General features: G+C 50.9%; 1 protein-coding gene across 1 annotated transcript in view; it reads right to left on the reverse strand.

The window, feature by feature from the left end:
* The window catches only part of LOC118381850 (receptor-type tyrosine-protein phosphatase beta-like), a 147917-nt gene that overhangs the window by 91398 nt on the left and 39077 nt on the right, over positions 1–17442 (reverse strand). The window contains exons 9-12 of the mRNA XM_052514573.1: positions 16392–16655; positions 8788–9058; positions 7976–8055; positions 991–1260 (exon numbers count right to left, since the gene is read on the reverse strand). Coding sequence (XP_052370533.1) covers positions 991–1260; positions 7976–8055; positions 8788–9058; positions 16392–16655 — 885 coding nt within the window. The remainder of the gene's footprint in view (positions 1–990; positions 1261–7975; positions 8056–8787; positions 9059–16391; positions 16656–17442) is intronic.

The raw sequence follows: 17442 nt of genomic DNA on the forward strand, positions 1-17442 counted from the left end.
ACTGTCTCTGATACAGTGATAATGACTGTCTCTGATACAGTGATAATGACTGTCTCTGACACAGTGATAATGACTGTCTCTGACACAGTGATAATGACTGTCTCTGACACAGTGATAATGACTGTCTCTGACACAGTGATAATGACTGTCTCTGACACAGTGATAATGACTGTCTCTGACACAGTGATAATGAGTCTCTGACACAGTGATAATGACTGTCTCTGACACAGTGATAATGACTGTCTCTGACACAGTGATAATGACTGTCTCTGACACAGTGATAATGACTGTCTCTGACACAGTGATAATGACTGTCTCTGACACAGTGATAATGACTGTCTCTGACACAGTGATAATGACTGTCTCTGACACAGTGATAATGACTTTGACACAGTGATTTGTATTTCAGTGATAATGACTCCTGATACAGTGATATGACTGTCTTTGATACAGTGATAATGACTGTCTCTGACACAGTGATAATGACTGTCTCTGACACAGTGATAATGACTGTCTCTGACACAGTGATAATGACTGTCTCTGATGATAATGACTGTCTCTGACACAGTGATAATGAGTACAGTGATAATGACTGTCTCTGACACAGTGATAATGACTGTCTCTGACACAGTGATAATGACTGTCTCTGACACAGTGATAATGACTGTCTCTGACACAGTGATAATGACTGTCTCTGACACAGTGATAATGACTGTCTCTGACACAGATAATGATAATGACTGTCTCTGACACAGTGATAATGACTGTCTCTGACACAGTGATAATGACTGTCTCTGATACAGTGATAATGACTGTCTCTGATACAGTGATAATGACTGTCTCTGACACAGTGATCATGACTGTCTCTGACACAGTGATAATGACTGTCTCTGACACAGTGATAATGGCTGTCTCTGACACAGTGATAATGACTGTCTCTGACACAGTGATAATGACTGTCTCTGACACAGGAAAAGTGGTGCTTCTTACGTGTTTGTCCCTCAGCCACGGCCTCCTTGCCGTCGATCCCTCCACTGACGGATACGACCCGAACTCGGTACCACTTCCCAGGGGTGAGCTGGTCGAAGAGGTGCCTGGTGGAGCCCTGGGGCATGGAAATATTAGAGACTATGTCACGTCCATCATCCAGGAGCTGGATCTTGTAACCCTCGTACACTCCCACTGTAGTCTCCCAGGTCACTGTTAGACTGTGGGTGGTGTGGTCACTGTCTGCCTGGAGCGCTGTCACTGTGGAGGGGACTGGAGAGAGAGAGAGAGAGAGACAAAGAGAGACAAAGAGAGAGAGAGAGTTAGAGAGGAGATCAGAGTAGACAGAGACTGTGGCTGGTGTGGTCACTGTCTGCCTGGAGCGACTCTGGGAGAGACTGAACAGAGACAGAGAGACATCCCCATGGCTGGGACAGAGACATCCCCAGAAGGACTGACAGACAGATAGACATCACCCATGGCTGGGAGGAGAAAGACAGACAGGGAGAGTTTAGACACATGGCAGGGGAGACAGACAGGGAAGTTTAGACATCACCCATGGCTGGGAGGGAGACAGAGAGAGAGGTTAGCGTGATGGCTGAGAGAGAGAGAGAGAGATGTTATGTTAAGGAGAGAGACAGACAGTATTGGACAGACAGTTAGACATGGCTGGGTGGATTGGACAGATCCTGGGAGAGGTTAGGAGAGCTGGGAGGGGATTGGACAGATCCTGGAGAGGTTAGAGACCCATGGCTGGGAGGATTGGACAGATCCAGGGAGAGGTTAGACATCCCCATGGCTGGGAGGGATTGGACAGATCCAGGGAGAGGTTAGACATCACCCATGGCTGGATTGGACAGATCCAGGGAGAGGTTAGACATCCCCCATGGCTGGGAGGGGATTGGACAGATCCAGGAGAGGTTGGACAGATCCAGGAGAGGTTAGACATCCCCATGGCTGGGAGGGGATTGGACCAGACCAGGGAGAGGTTAGACATCACCCATGGCTGGGAGGAGACTGACCAGACACAGGGAGAGTTTAGACATCACCCATGGCTGGGAGGAGACTGACCAGACACAGGAGAGTTTAGACATCCCATGGCTGGAAGGGGATTGGACAGATCCAGGGAGAGTTTAGACATCACCCATGGCTGGGAGGGGATTGGACAGATCCAGGGAGAGGTTAGACATCACCCATGGCTGGGAGGGGATTGGACAGATCCTGGGAGAGGGAGCTGGGAGGGGATTGGACAGATCCTGGGAGAGGTTAGACATCCCCCATAGCTGGGAGGGGATTGGACAGATCCAGGGAGAGGTTAGACATCACCCATGGCTGGGAGGGGATTGGACAGATCCTGGGAGAGGTTAGACATCCCCCATGGCTGGGAGGATTGGACAGATCCAGGGAGAGGTTAGACATCACCCATGGCTGGGAGGGGATTGGACAGATCCTGGGAGAGGTTAGACATCCATAGCTGGGAGGGGATTGGACAGATCCAGGGAGAGGTTAGACATCACCCATGGCTGGGAGGGGATTGGACAGATCCAGGGAGAGGTTAGACATCACCCATGGCTGGGAGGGGATTGGACAGATCCAGGGAGAGGTTAGACATCACCCATGGCTGGGAGGGATTGGACAGATCCAGGGAGAGGTTAGACATCCCCCATGGCTGGGAGGGATTGGACAGATCCAGGGAGAGGTTAGACATCCCCATGGCTGGGAGGGGATTGGACAGATCCAGGGAGAGGTTAGACATCACCCATGGCTGGGAGGGGATTGGACAGATCCAGGGAGAGGTTAGACATCCCCCATGGCTGGGAGGGGATTGGACAGATCCAGGGAGAGGTTAGACATCCCCATGGCTGGAAGGGGATTGGACAGATCCAGGGAGAGGTTAGACATCCCCATGGCTGGGAGGGGATTGGACAGATCCAGGGAGAGGTTAGACATCACCCATGGCTGGGAGGGGATTGGACAGATCCAGGGAGAGGTTAGACATCACCCATGGCTGGGAGGGGATTGGACAGATCCTGGGAGAGGTTAGACATCACCCATGGCTGGGAGGGGATTGGACAGATCCTGGGAGAGGTTAGACATCCCCCATGGCTGGGAGGGGATTGGACAGATCCAGGGAGAGTTTAGACATCACCCATGGCTGGGAGGGGATTGGACAGATCCTGGGAGAGGTTAGACATCACCCATGGCTGGGAGGGGATTGGACAGATCCAGGGAGAGGTTAGACATCCCCATGGCTGGAAGGGGATTGGACAGATCCAGGGAGAGGTTAGACATCACCCATGGCTGGGAGGGGATTGGACAGATCCAGGGAGAGGTTAGACATCCCCCATGGCTGGGAGGGGATTGGACAGATCCAGGGAGAGTTTAGACATCACCCATGGCTGGGAGGGGATTGGACAGATCCTGGGAGAGGTTAGACATCACCCATGGCTGTGAGGGGATTGGACAGATCCTGGGAGAGGTTAGACATCCCCCATGGCTGGGAGGGGATTGGACAGATCCAGGGAGAGTTTAGACATCACCCATGGCTGGGAGGGGATTGGACAGATCCTGGGAGAGGTTAGACATCACCCATGGCTGGGAGGGGATTGGACAGATCCTGGGAGAGGTTAGACATCACCCATGGCTGGGAGGGGATTGGACAGATCCAGGGAGAGGTTAGACATCACCCATGGCTGGGAGGGTTATATTGCAGTATTCATGATCTCTGAACTTGTTATGAAGAGAATCAGTTTCCAATGATTTTAGAGTTAGACTTTTCCATGAAGACGACAAATGACAATGACAACTGTTGATGATAATGACAACTGTTGATGATAATGACAACTGTTGATGATAATGACAACTGTTGTTCCGCTATAATTCAAGAAAAGCCCTGTGTGTCTTAATGGCTCCAGTCCAAACGATGTTTTATCATACAGGTATATTCTGAGCATTCACCTGTTCATCCAGTAGCACTGCTGTTATTGACCAGTGTTTCACTCAGGGACTAAACTGTCCCCTCCCTCCCTGCCTCTCCTCCCTCCCTGCCTCTCCTCCCTCCCTGCCTCTCCTCCCTCCCTGCCTCTCCTCCCTCCCTGCCTCTCCTCCTCCCTCCCTGCCTCCTCCCTCCCTGCCTCTCCTCCCTCCCCTGCCTCCCCTCCCTCCCCCTCTCCTCCCTCCCTGCCTCTCCTCCCTCCCTGCCCTCCTCCCTCCCCTGCCTCCTCCCTCCCTGCCTCTCCTCCCCCTGCCCTCCCTCCCTCCCTCCCTCCTGCCTCCCTCCCTGCCTCTCCTCCCTCCCTGCCTCTCCTCCCTCCCTGCCTCCTCCCTCCCTCCCTCCCTGCCTCTCCTCCCTCCCTGCCTCCTCCTCCCTGCCTCTCCTCCCTCCCTGCCTCTCCTCCCTCCCTGCCTCTCCTCCCCCCTGCCTCTCCTCCCCTCCCTGCCTCTCCTCCCTCCCTGCCTCTCCTCCCTCCCTGCCTCTCCTCCCTCCCTGCCTCTCCTCCCTCCCTGCCTCTCCTCCCTCCCTGCCTCTCCCTCCCTCTCCTCCCTCCCTGCCCTCCTCCTCCCCCTCCCTCCCTGCCTCTCCTCCCCTCCCTGCCTCTCCTCCCTCCCTGCCTCCCCTCCCCTCCCTGCCTCTCCTCCCTCTCCCCTCCCTCTCCTCCCTGCCTCTCCCTCCCTCCCTGCCTCTCCTCCCTCCCTGCCCTCCTCCCTCCCCCTGCCTCTCATCCCTCCCTCCCTGCCTCCCTCCTCCCTCCCTCCCTCCTCCCTCCCTCCCTCCTCCCTCCCCCTGCCTCTCCTCCCTCCCTGCCTCTCCTCCCTCCCTGCCTCTCCTCCCTCCCTCTCTCCTCCCTCCCTGCCTCTCCTCCCTCCCTGCCCTCCTCCCCCTCCCTCCCTCCCTGCCTCTCCTCCCTCCCTGCCTCTCCTCCCTCCCTGCCTCTCCTCCCCTCCCTGCCTCTCCTCCCTCCTGCCTGCCTCCTCCCTCCCTCCCTGCCTCCCTCCCTCCCTCCCCTCCTCCCTCCCCTCCCTGCCTCCTCCCTCCCTCCCTCCCTGCCTCCTCCCTCCCTCCCTGCCTCTCCTCCCTCCCTGCCTCTCCTCCCTCCCTCCCTCCTCCCTGCCTCTCCTCCCTCCCTGCCTCTCCTCCCTCCCTGCCTCTCCTCCCTCCCTGCCTCCCCCTCCCTGCCTCCTCCCTCCCCCCCTCCTCCCCCTCCCTCCCTCCTCCTCCTCCCTCCCTGCCTCTCCTCCCTCCCTGCCTCTCCTCCCTCCCTGCCTCTCCTCCCTCCCTGCCCTCCTCCCTCCCTGCCTCCTCCCTCCCTCCCTGCCTCTCCTCCCTCCCTGCCTCTCCTCCCTCCCTGCCTCTCCTCCCTCCCCCTCCCTGCCTCCTCCCTGCCTCCCTCCCTCCCTGCCTCCCCTCCCTCCCTGCCTCTCCTCCCTCCCTGCCTCTCCTCCCTCCCTGCCTCTCCTCCCTCCCTCCTCCCTCCCCTGCCTCCCCTCCCTCCCTCCCTCCCTGCCTCCTCCCTCCCTGCCTCTCCTCCCTCCCTGCCTCTCCTCCTCCCTGCCTCTCCTCCTCCCTGCCTCTCCTCCCTCCCTGCCTCTCCTCCCTCCCCTGCCTCCCCTCCCTGCCCCTCCCTCCCTCTCCTCCCTCCCTGCCTCTCCTCCCCTGCCTCCCCTCCCTCCCTGCCCTCCCCCTCCCCTCCCTGCCTCCCCTCCTCCCTCCCTGCCTCTCCTCCCTCCCTGCCTCTCCTCCCTCCCTGCCCCCTCCCTCCCTGCCTCTCCTCCCTCCCTGCCTCTCCTCCCTCCCCCCTCCCTCCCTCCCTGCCTCTCCTCCCTCCCTGCCTCTCCTCCCTCCCTCCTCCTCCCTCCCTGCCTCTCCTCCCTCCCTGCCTCTCCTCCCTCCCTGCCTCTCCTCCCTCCCTGCCCTCCTCCTCTCCTCCCTGCCTCTCCTCCCCTCCCTGCCTCTCCTCCCTCCCTCCTCTCCTCCCTCCCTCTCCTCCTCCCCTGCCTCTCCTCCCTCCCTGCCTCTCCTCCTCCCCCCTCTCCTCCCTCCCTGCCTCTCCTCCCTCCCTGCCTCTCCTCCCTCCCTGCCCCCTGCCCTCCTCCCTCCCTCCCTGCCTCCTCCTCCCTCCCTGCCTCTCCTCCCTCCCTGCCCTCCTCCCCTCCTCCCTCCCTGCCTCTCCTCCTCCCTGCCTCTCCTCCCTCCCTGCCTCTCCTCCCTCCCTGCCTCTCCTCCCTCCCTGCCTCTCCTCCTCCCCTGCCTCCCTCCTCCCCTTCCCTGCCTCTCCTCCCTCCCTGCCTCCCCTCCCCCTCCCTCCTCCTCCCTCCCCTCCCTCTCCTCCCCTCCCTCCCTGCCTCTCTCCCTCCCTGCCTCTCCTCCCTCCCATTCCCTCCCTCCTATTCTCCTCCCTCCCTCCCTGCCTCTCCCCTCCCTCTCCCCCTGCCTCTCCTCCCTCCCTGCCTCTCCTCCCTCCCTGCCTCTCTCCTCCCTGCCTCTCCTCCCTCCCTATTCTCCTCCCTCCCTGCCTCTCCTCTCCTATTCCCTCCCTCCCTCCCTTTCCTCCCTCCCTATTCCCTCCCTGCCTCCCTCCCTCCCTGCCTCTTCCCCTCCCTGCCTCCCCTCCCTCCCTGCCTCCCCTCCCTCCCTCTCCCCTCCCTCCCTCCCTTCTCCTCCCTCCCTGCCTCTCCTCCTCCCTCTGCCTCCCTCCTCCCTGCCCTCCTCCCTCCCTCCTCTCCTCCCTCCCTGCCTCTCCTCCCTCCCTGCCTCTCCTCCCTCCCTGCCTCTCCTCCCTCCCTGCCTCTCCTCCCCCCCTCCCTCTCCTCCCTCCCTGCCTCTCCTCCCTCCCTGCCTCTCCTCCCTCCCTGCCTCTCCTCCCTCCCTGCCCTCCTCCCTCCCTGCCTCCTCCCCTCCCTGCCTCCTCCTCCCTCCCTGCCTCTCCCTCCCTCCCTGCCTCTCCTCCCTCCCTGCCCCTCCTCCCTCCCTGCCTCTCCTCCCTCCCTGCCTCCCTCCCTCCCCTGCCTCCTCCTCCCTCCCTCCCTCCCCTGCCTCTCCTCCCTCCAGCCTCTCCTCCCTCCCTGCTGTCTCCTCCCTCCCTGGTCTCCTCCTCCCTCCCAGAAGGTGTGATCTCCTCCCTAGGGACACTCCTATTCTCCTCCCATCCCCCCTCCTAGGACCCCCTCAGGCTCCTATTCTCCTGCATTCCCTCTCCATCGCCTCTCTCTCCTATTCTCCTCCCATTCCTCTCCTATTCTCCTCCCATTCCCTCTCCTATTCCCTCCCATTCCCTCTCCTATTCCCCTCCCATTCCCTCTCCTATTCCTCCCATTCCCTCTCATATTCCCCCCAGATTCCCCTCTCCATTCCCTCTCCTCCTATTCCCCTCCCATTCCCTCTCCTATTCCCTCCCATTCCCTCTCCTATTCCCCTCCCATTCTCCTATTCTCCTCCCATTCCCTCTCCTATTCTCCTCCCATTCCCTCTCCTATTCTCCTCCCATTCCCTCTCCTATTCTCCTCACATTCCCTCTCCATTCCCCTCCCATTCCCTCTCATATTCTCCTCCCATTCCCTCTCCTATTCTCCTCCCATTCCCTCTCCTATTCTCCTCCCATTCCCTCTCCTATTCTCCTCCCATTCCCTCTCCTATTCTCCTCCCACTATTCTCCTCCCATTCCCCCTCCTATTCTCCTCCCATTCCCTCTCCTATTCTCCTCCCATTCCCTCTCCTATTCTCCTCCCATTCCCTCTCCTATTCTCCTCCCATTCCCTCTTATTTCCTCTCCTATTCCCTCTGCTATTCCCCTCCCTCTCCTATTTCCTCTCCTATTCCCTCTGCTATTCTTTAGATCATGTTCTCCAGTAGTTGTTGAATTATTGACCAGTGATCCACAAAGGGTTGAAGATGATGTCCTGGTACCAGATGAAGTCTAGCTCAGTGACATGTTTGGGGACAGGTCTGGTCTCCAGATGGTGTGATCCCTGGGATAGGGACACGGTGTACATGTCCACGTCTCCATCACCAGGTCCAGGACACCCTCAGGCTGGCAGCCTGCTCCCTGGCCGGGCATGTTCCTCACCTGGCTGGGGAATGAGGGAAGGCAGAGAGACAGGAGTGAAAGGGGGAGGAGAATGGAGATGGGTCACAATGTGGATCACTTATAAAAAAATAAGTTGAAGACTGGCCAAAAAAAACAATGTGGTGTTTTTTTATTTTAAAATCTTTAGATGATGTTCTACGGAATGAAGTGATAACAAAAGGTTAGATGATGTTCTACGGAATGAAGTGATAACAAAAGGTTAGATGATGTTCTACGGAATGAAGTGATAACAAAAGGTTAGATGATGTTCTACGGAATGAAGTGATAACAAAAGGTTAGATGATGTTCTACGGAATGAAGTGATAACAAAAGGTTAGATGATGTTCTACGGAATGAAGTGATAACAAAAGGTTAGATGATGTTCTACGGAATGAAGTGATAACAAAAGGTTAGATGATGTTCTACGGAATGAAGTGATAACAAAAGGTTAGATGATGTTCTACGGAATGAAGTGATAACAAAAGGTTAGATGATGTTCTACGGAATGAAGTGATAACAAAAGGTTAGATGATGTTCTACGGAATGAAGTGATAACAAAAGGTTAGATGATGTTCTACGGAATGAAGTGATAACAAAAGGTTAGATGATGTTCTACGGAATGAAGTGATAACAAAAGGTTATTCTGTTGTTTTACCTGAAATACCTGTGACTGAAATGCTATGAAACACAATGTGAGGTTATTTGGAAAACCAAGCAGCTGCCCACTCTGTTCCCCTACTGACCTGTCCTGCCCTCGATGAACTGAGGTCTCTGGTTGGGTCCACTGAAGGTGGACACCACCATCTTGTACAGGCGTCCCGGGGTGAGCGAGGCCAGGCGGTGGTCACGGGCCTCGTTGCCCAGGGTTACGGGCGGGTAAACCCGCGTGTCGTTGAAGAGGATCTGGACCTCGTAGTGATCAACGTCCCCCAGCGCTGGAGACCATGTGACCACCAGATCACCTGTACCACTGTCACCAAGGGCCAGGCTCCGCACCGCAGAGGGGACTACGGAGACAGTCAAATACAACTTTATTTAAACATTTCAACTATTCACAGAACACTAAAGGGCTCAATGGTTTGGTTGGCTGAGGGGAATCTGACCCATGATGCCCACTAGTTTAAGGTTAACTTTGCACTGCCAAAATGTTACTGAATGTGATCGTAGGTACAATTCTCATGCGCCGAATTCTAGATATCACACCTACAAATTCTCCCAAATAAGTTGTATATTGGTTTTCTGTGGACTTGGCCACACAGAAAACTCAGCAGCACAGCATTTTACTTCTACCAACACTGCAGTAGCAACAGACACAGACTCACAGACTGTAGTTAATAGACTCACATGTTCTCCCATCAGTAGAAACACTGGACTGGTACTCTCAGACTGTAGTTAATAGACTCTCAGACTGTAGTTAATAGACTCACACGTTCTCCCATCAGTAGAAACACTGGACTGGTACTCTCAGACTGTAGTTAATAGACTCACACGTTCTCCCATCAGTAGAAACACTGGACTGGTACTCTCAGACTGTAGTTAATAGACTCACACGTTCTCCCATCAGTAGAAACACTGGACTGGTACTCTCAGACTGTAGTTAATAGACTCACACGTTCTCCCATCAGTAGAAACACTGGTACTGGTACTCTCAGACTGTAGTTAATAGACTCACACGTTCTCCTGGTCAGACTGTAGAAACACTGGAAACACTGGTACTCAGACTGTAGTTAATAGACTCACACGTTCTCCCATCAGTAGAAACACTGGACTGGTACTCTCAGACTGTAGTTAATAGACTCACTGTAGTTCTCCCATCAGTAGAAACACTGGACTGGTACTCTCAGACTGTAGTTAATAGACTCACACGTTCTCCCATCAGTAGAAACACTGGACTGGTACTCTCAGACTGTAGTTAATAGACTCACACTCTCAGACTGGTACTCTCAGACTGTAGTTAATAGACTCACACGTTCTCCCATCAGTAGAAACACTGGACTGGTACTCTCAGACTGTAGTTAATAGACTCACACGTTCTCCCATCAGTAGAAACACTGGACTGGTACTCTCAGACTGTAGTTAATAGACTCACACTGTAGTTCTCCCACGTTCTCCCATCAGTAGAAACACTGGACTGGTACTCTCAGACTGTAGTTAATAGACTCACACGTTCTCCCATCAGTAGAAACACTGGACTGGTACTCTCAGACTGTAGTTAATAGACTCACACGTTCTCCCATCAGTAGAAACACTGGACTGGTACTCTCAGACTGTAGTTAATAGACTCACACGTTCTCCCATCAGTAGAAACACTGGACTGGTACTCTCAGACTGTAGTTAATAGACTCTCAGACTGTAGTTAATAGACTCACACGTTCTCCCATCAGTAGAAACACTGGACTGGTACTCTCAGACTGTAGTTAATAGACTCACACGTTCTCCCATCAGTAGAAACACTGGACTGGTACTCTCAGACTGTAGTTAATAGAATAGACTGTAGTTAATAGACTCACACGTTCTCCCGTCAGTAGAAACACTGGACTGGTACTCTCAGACTGTAGTTAATAGACTCACACGTTCTCCATCAGTAGAAACACTGGACTGGTACTCTCAGACTGTAGTTAATAGACTCACACGTTCTCCCATCAGTAGAAACACTGGACTGGTACTCTCAGACTGTAGTTAATAGACTCACACGTTCTCCCATCAGTAGAAACACTGGACTGGTACTCTCAGACTGTAGTTTAACGTTCTCTCGTCAGTAGAAACACTGGACTGGTACTCTCAGACTGTAGTTAATAGACTCACACGTTCTCCCATCAGTAGAAACACTGGACTGGTACTCTCAGACTGGTACTCTCAGACTGTAGTTAATAGACTCACACGTTCTCCCATCAGTAGAAACACTGGACTGGTACTCTCAGACTGTAGTTAGATCAGACTAGACTCACACGTTCTCCCATCAGTAGAAACACTGGACTGGTACTCTCAGACTGTAGTTAATAGACTCACACGTTCTCCCATCAGTAGAAACACTGGACTGGTACTCTCAGACTGTAGTTAATAGTACTCTAGAAACAGACTGGTCAGACTTAATAGACTCACACGTTCTCCCATCAGTAGAAACACTGGACTGGTACTCTCAGACTGTAGTTAATAGACTCACACGTTCTCCCATCAGTAGAAACACTGGACTGGTACTCTCAGACAGACTGTAGTTAATAGACTCACACGTTCTCCCATCAGTAGAAACACTGGACTGGTACTCTCAGACTGTAGTTAATAGACTCACACGTTCTCCCATCAGTAGAAACACTGGACTGGTACTCTCAGACTGTAGTTAATAGACTCACACGTTCTCCCATCAGTAGAAACTGGTACTCAGACTAGACTCACACGTTCTCCCATCAGTAGAAACACTGGACTGGTACTCTCAGACTGTAGTTAATAGACTCACACGTTCTCCCATCAGTAGAAACACTGGACTGGTACTCTCAGACTGTAGTTAATAGACTCACACGTTCTCCCATCAGTAGAAACACTGGACTGGTACTCTCAGACTGTAGTTAATAGACTCACACGTTCTCCCATCAGTAGAAACACTGGACTGGTACTCTCAGACTGTAGTTAATAGACTCACACGTTCTCCCATCAGTAGAAACACTGGACTGGTACTCTCAGACTGTAGTTAATAGACTCACACGTTCTCCCATCAGTAGAAACACTGGACTGGTACTCTCAGACTGTAGTTAATAGACTCACACGTTCTCCCATCAGTAGAAAAACACTGGACTGGTACTCTCAGACTGTAGTTAATAGACTCACACGTTCTCCCATCAGTAGAAACACTGGACTGGTACTCTCAGACTGTAGTTAATAGACTCACACGTTCTCCCATCAGTAGAAACACTGGACTGGTACTCTCAGACTGTAGTTAATAGACTCACACGTTCTCCCATCAGTAGAAACACTGGACTGGTACTCTCAGACTGTAGTTAATAGACTCACACGTTCTCCCATCAGTAGAAACACTGGACTGGTACTCTCAGACTGTAGTTAATAGACTCACACGTTCTCCCATCAGTAGAAACACTGGACTGGTACTCTCAGACTGTAGTTAATAGACTCACACGTTCTCCCGTCAGTAGAAACACTGGACTGGTACTCTCAGACTGTAGTTAATAGACTCACACGTTCTCCCATCAGTAGAAACACTGGACTGGTACTCTCAGACTGTAGTTAATAGACTCACACGTTCTCCCATCAGTAGAAACACTGGACTGGTACTCTCAGACTGTAGTTAATAGACTCACACGTTCTCCCATCAGTAGAAACACTGGACTGGTACTCTCAGACTGTAGTTAATAGACTCACACGTTCTCCCGTTCTCAGTAGAAACACTGGACTGGTACTCTCAGACTGTAGTTAATAGACTCACACGTTTCTCCCATCAGTAGAAACACTGGACTGGTACTCTCAGACTGTAGTTAATAGACTCACACGTTCTCCCATCAGTAGAAACACTGGACTGGTACTACAGTTCTCCGTCAGTAGAAACACTCTGGTACTCTCAGACTGTAGTTAATAGACTCACACGTTCTCCCATCAGTAGAAACACTGGACTGGTACTCTCAGACTGTAGTTAATAGACTCACACGTTCTCCCATCAGTAGAAACACTGTACTCTCAGACTGGTACTCTCCCATCAGACTGTAGTTAATAGACTCACACGTTCTCCCATCAGTAGAAACACTGGACTGGTACTCTCAGACTGTAGTTAATAGACTCACACGTTCTCCCGTCAGTAGAAACACTGGACTGGTACTCTCAGACTGTAGTTAATAGACTCACACGTTCTCCCGTCAGTAGAAACACTGGACTGGTACTCTCAGACTGTAGTTAATAGACTCTCAGACTGTAGTTAATAGACTCACACGTTCTCCCATCAGTAGAAACACTGGACTGGTACTCTCAGACTGTAGTTAATAGACTCACACGTTCTCCCGTCAGTAGAAACACTGGACTGGTACTCTCAGACTGTAGTTAATAGACTCACACGTTCTCCCGTCAGTAGAAACACTGGACTGGTACTCTCAGACTGTAGTTAATAGACTCACACGTTCTCCCATCAGTAGAAACACTGGACTGGTACTAATCAGACATCACTGTCCCATCAGTTAATGGTACTCTCAGACTGTAGTTAATAGACTCACACGTTCTCCCATCAGTAGAAACACTGGACTGGTACTCTCAGACTGTAGTTAATAGACTCACACGTTCTCTCCCATCAGTAGAAACACTGGACTGGTACTCTCAGACTGTAGTTAATAGACTCACACGTTCTCCCGTCAGTAGAAACACTGGACTGGTACTCTCAGACTGTAGTTAATAGACTCACACGTTCTCCCATCAGTAGAAACACTGGACTGGTACTCTCAGACTGTAGTTAATAGACTCTCAGACGTTCTAGCATCACCGTCAGTAGAAACACTGAAACACTGGACTGGTACTCTCAGACTGTAGTTAATAGACTCACACGTTCTCCCGTCATAGAAACACTGGACTGGTACTCTCAGACTGTAGTTAATAGACTCACACGTTCTCCCTTCAGTAGAAACACTGGACTGGGACTGTAGTACTCTCAGACAGACTCACACGTTCTGTCAGTAGAAACACTGGACTGGTACTCTCAGACTGTAGTTAATAGACTCACACCCAGTAGAAACACTGGACTAGAAACACTCAGACTGGTTAATAGACTCTCAGACTGTAGTTAATAGACTCACACGTTCTCCCATCAGTAGAAACACTGGACTGGTACTCTCAGACTGTAGTTAAAACACTCTCAGACTGTAGGACTGGTACTCTCAGACTGTATAATAGACTCACACGTTCTCCCATCAGTAGAAACACTGGACTGGTACTCTCAGACTGTAGTTAATAGACTCACACGTTCTCCCGTCAGTAGAAACACTGGACTGGTACTCTCAGACTGACTACGTTAATAGAAACACTCTGGTACAGACTGTAGTTTAGACTCCCGTCAGTAGAAACACTGGATAATAGACTCACACGTTCTCCCATCAGTAGAAACACTGGACTGGTACTCTCAGACTGTAGTCTAATAGACTCTCAGACTGTAGTTAATAGACTCACACGTTCTCCCATCAGTAGAAACACTGGACTGGTACTCTCAGACTGTAGTTAATAGACTCACACGTTCTCTATCAGTAGAAACACTGGACACTCTCAGACTGTAGTTAATAGACTCACACGTTCTCCCATCAGTAGAAACACTGGACTGGTACTCTCAGACTGTAGTTAATAGACTCACACGTTCTCCCATCAGTAGAAACACTGGACTGGTACTCTCAGACTGTAGTTAATAGACTCACACGTTCTCCCATCAGTAGAAACACTGGACTGGTACTCTCAGACTGTAGTTAATAGACTCACACGTTCTCTGTACTCTCAGACTGTAGTAGACTCACACGTTCTCCCACAGTAGGACTGGTACTCTCAGACTGTAGTTAATAGACTCACACGTTCTCCCATCAGTAGAAACACTGGACTGGTACTCTCAGACTGTAGTTAATAGACTCACAGTTCTCCCGTCAGTAGAAACACTGGACTGGTACTCTCAGACTGTAGTTAATAGACTCACACGTTCTCCCATCAGTAGAAACACTGGACTGGTACTCTCAGACTGTAGTTAATAGACTCACACGTTCTCCCGTCAGTAGAAACACTGGACTGGTACTCTCAGACTGTAGTTAATAGACTCACACGTTCTCCCATCAGTAGAAACACTGGACTGGTACTCTCAGACTGTAGTTAATAGACTCACACGTTCTCCCGTCAGTAGAAACACTGGACTGGTACTCTCAGACTGTAGTTAATAGACTCACACGTTCTCCCATCAGTAGAAACACTGGACTGGTACTCTCAGACTGTAGTTAATAGACTCACACGTTCTCCCGTCAGTAGAAACACTGGACTGGTACTCTCAGACTAGTTAATAGAACACGTTCTCCCATCAGTAGAAACACTGGACTGGTACTCTCAGACTGTAGTTAATAGACTCACATGTTCTCCCATCAGTAGAAACACTGGACTGGTACTCTCAGACTGTAGTTAATAGACTCACATGTTCTCCCATCAGTAGAAACACTGGACTGGTACTCTCAGACTGTAGTTAATAGACTCACACGTTCTCCCATCAGTAGAAACACTGGACACAGTTCTCTCCATCAGTTAGACTCACACGTTCTCCCACTGAAACACTGGTACTCTCAGACTGTAGTTAATAGACTCACACGTTCTCCCATCAGTAGAAACACTGGACTGGTACTCTCAGACTGTAGTTAATAGACTCACACGTTCTCCCATCAGTAGAAACACTGGACTGGTACTCTCAGACTGTAGTTAATAGACTCACACGTTCTCCCGTCAGTAGAAACACTGGACTGGTACTCTCAGACTAGACTCACAGTTCTCCCATCAGTAGAAACACTGGACTGGTACTCTCAGACTGTAGTTAATAGACTCACACGTTCTCCCATCAGTAGAAACACTGGACTGGTACTCTCAGACTGTAGTTAATAGACTCACACGTTCTCCCATCAGTAGAAACACTGGACTGGTACTCTCAGACTGTAGTTAATAGACTCACACGTTCTCCCATCAGTAGAAACACTGGACTGGTACTCTCAGACTGTAGTTAATAGACTCACACGTTCTCCCATCAGTAGAAACACTGGACTGGTACTCTCAGACTGTAGTTAATAGACTCACACGTTCTCCCATCAGTAGAAACACTGGACTGGTACTCTCAGACTGTAGTTAATAGACTCACACGTTCTCCCGTCAGTAGAAACACTGGACTGGTTCTCTCAGACTGTAGTTAATAGACTCACACGTTCTCCCATCAGTAGAAACACTGGACTGGTACTCTCAGACTGTAGTTAATAGACTCACACGTTCTCCCATCAGTAGAAACACTGGACTGGTACTCTCCGACTGTAGTTAATAGACTCACACGTTCTCCCGTCAGTAGAAACACTGGACTGGTACTCTCAGACTGTAGTTAATAGACTCACACGTTCTCCCATCAGTAGAAACACTGGACTGGTACTCTCAGACTGTAGTTAATAGACTCACACGTTCTCCCGTCAGTAGAAACACTGGACTGGTACTCTCAGACTGTAGTTAATAGACTCACACGTTCTCCCGTCAGTAGAAACACTGGACTGGTACTCTCAGACTGTAGTTAATAGACTCACACGTTCTCCCATCAGTAGAAACACTGGACTGGTACTCTCAGACTGTAGTTAATAGACTCACACGTTCTCCCATCAGTAGAAACACTGGACTGGTACTCTCCGCTCCAGGTGCTGACAGTGACTGTATAAAGCCTCCCGGGGACCAGGGAGCTGAACACACAGTCGTTCTGCGACCGCGCCACCGTCTGGTTCTGGACCACCGTGTTGTTGTACTTAATGACCACCTCGTAACGGTCCAAGTCTCCGGACGCATGGCGCCAGTAGACTTTCAGGAAGTCGTCCCTGGCAGAGTGGATGGCGTTGGGGTTCTGGACACTGGAGGGTTCTGGGTAGAAGAGATTTCATCAGGTCAAGAGGTCAAGTAGGATGTGGGGTGTTTTTCATTAAACACAACACCGTTGTCATTTTAAGAGACACACGTTTTCTCCAACAATGTTCCATACCAATTGAACAATTTGTCACATAGATCACCAGAAAAGAAATCTATATTAACACATTCATCCATGTAAATATACAGTGAATTCGGGAAAGTATTCAGACCCCTTGACTTTTTTCACATTTTGTTACGTTACAGCCTCATTCTAAATTGGAATGAATAGTTTTTCCCCCTCATCAATCTACACACAATACCCCATAATGGCATCACAATACCCCATAATGACATCACAATACCCCATAATGGCATCACAATACCCCATAATGGCATCACAATACCCTATAATGACATCACAATACCCTATAATGACATCACAATACCCCATAATGGCATCACAATTATAATGCATCACAATACCCCATAATGGCATCACAATACCCCATAATGGCATCACAATACCCCATAATGGCATCACACAATACCCCATAATGGCATAATAATGGCATCACAATACCCCATAATGGCATCACAATACCCCATAATGGCATCACAATACCCTATAATGACATCACAATACCCTATAATGACATCACAATACCCCATAATGGCATCACAATACCCTATAATGACATCACAATACCCCATAATGGCATCACAATACCCTATAATGGCATCACAATACCCCATAATGGCATCACAATACCCTATAATGGCATCACAATACCCTATAATGACA

This window comes from Oncorhynchus keta, unplaced genomic scaffold (assembly GCF_023373465.1).
Source record: "Oncorhynchus keta strain PuntledgeMale-10-30-2019 unplaced genomic scaffold, Oket_V2 Un_scaffold_180_pilon_pilon, whole genome shotgun sequence".
Classification (NCBI taxonomy): domain Eukaryota; kingdom Metazoa; phylum Chordata; class Actinopteri; order Salmoniformes; family Salmonidae; genus Oncorhynchus; species Oncorhynchus keta.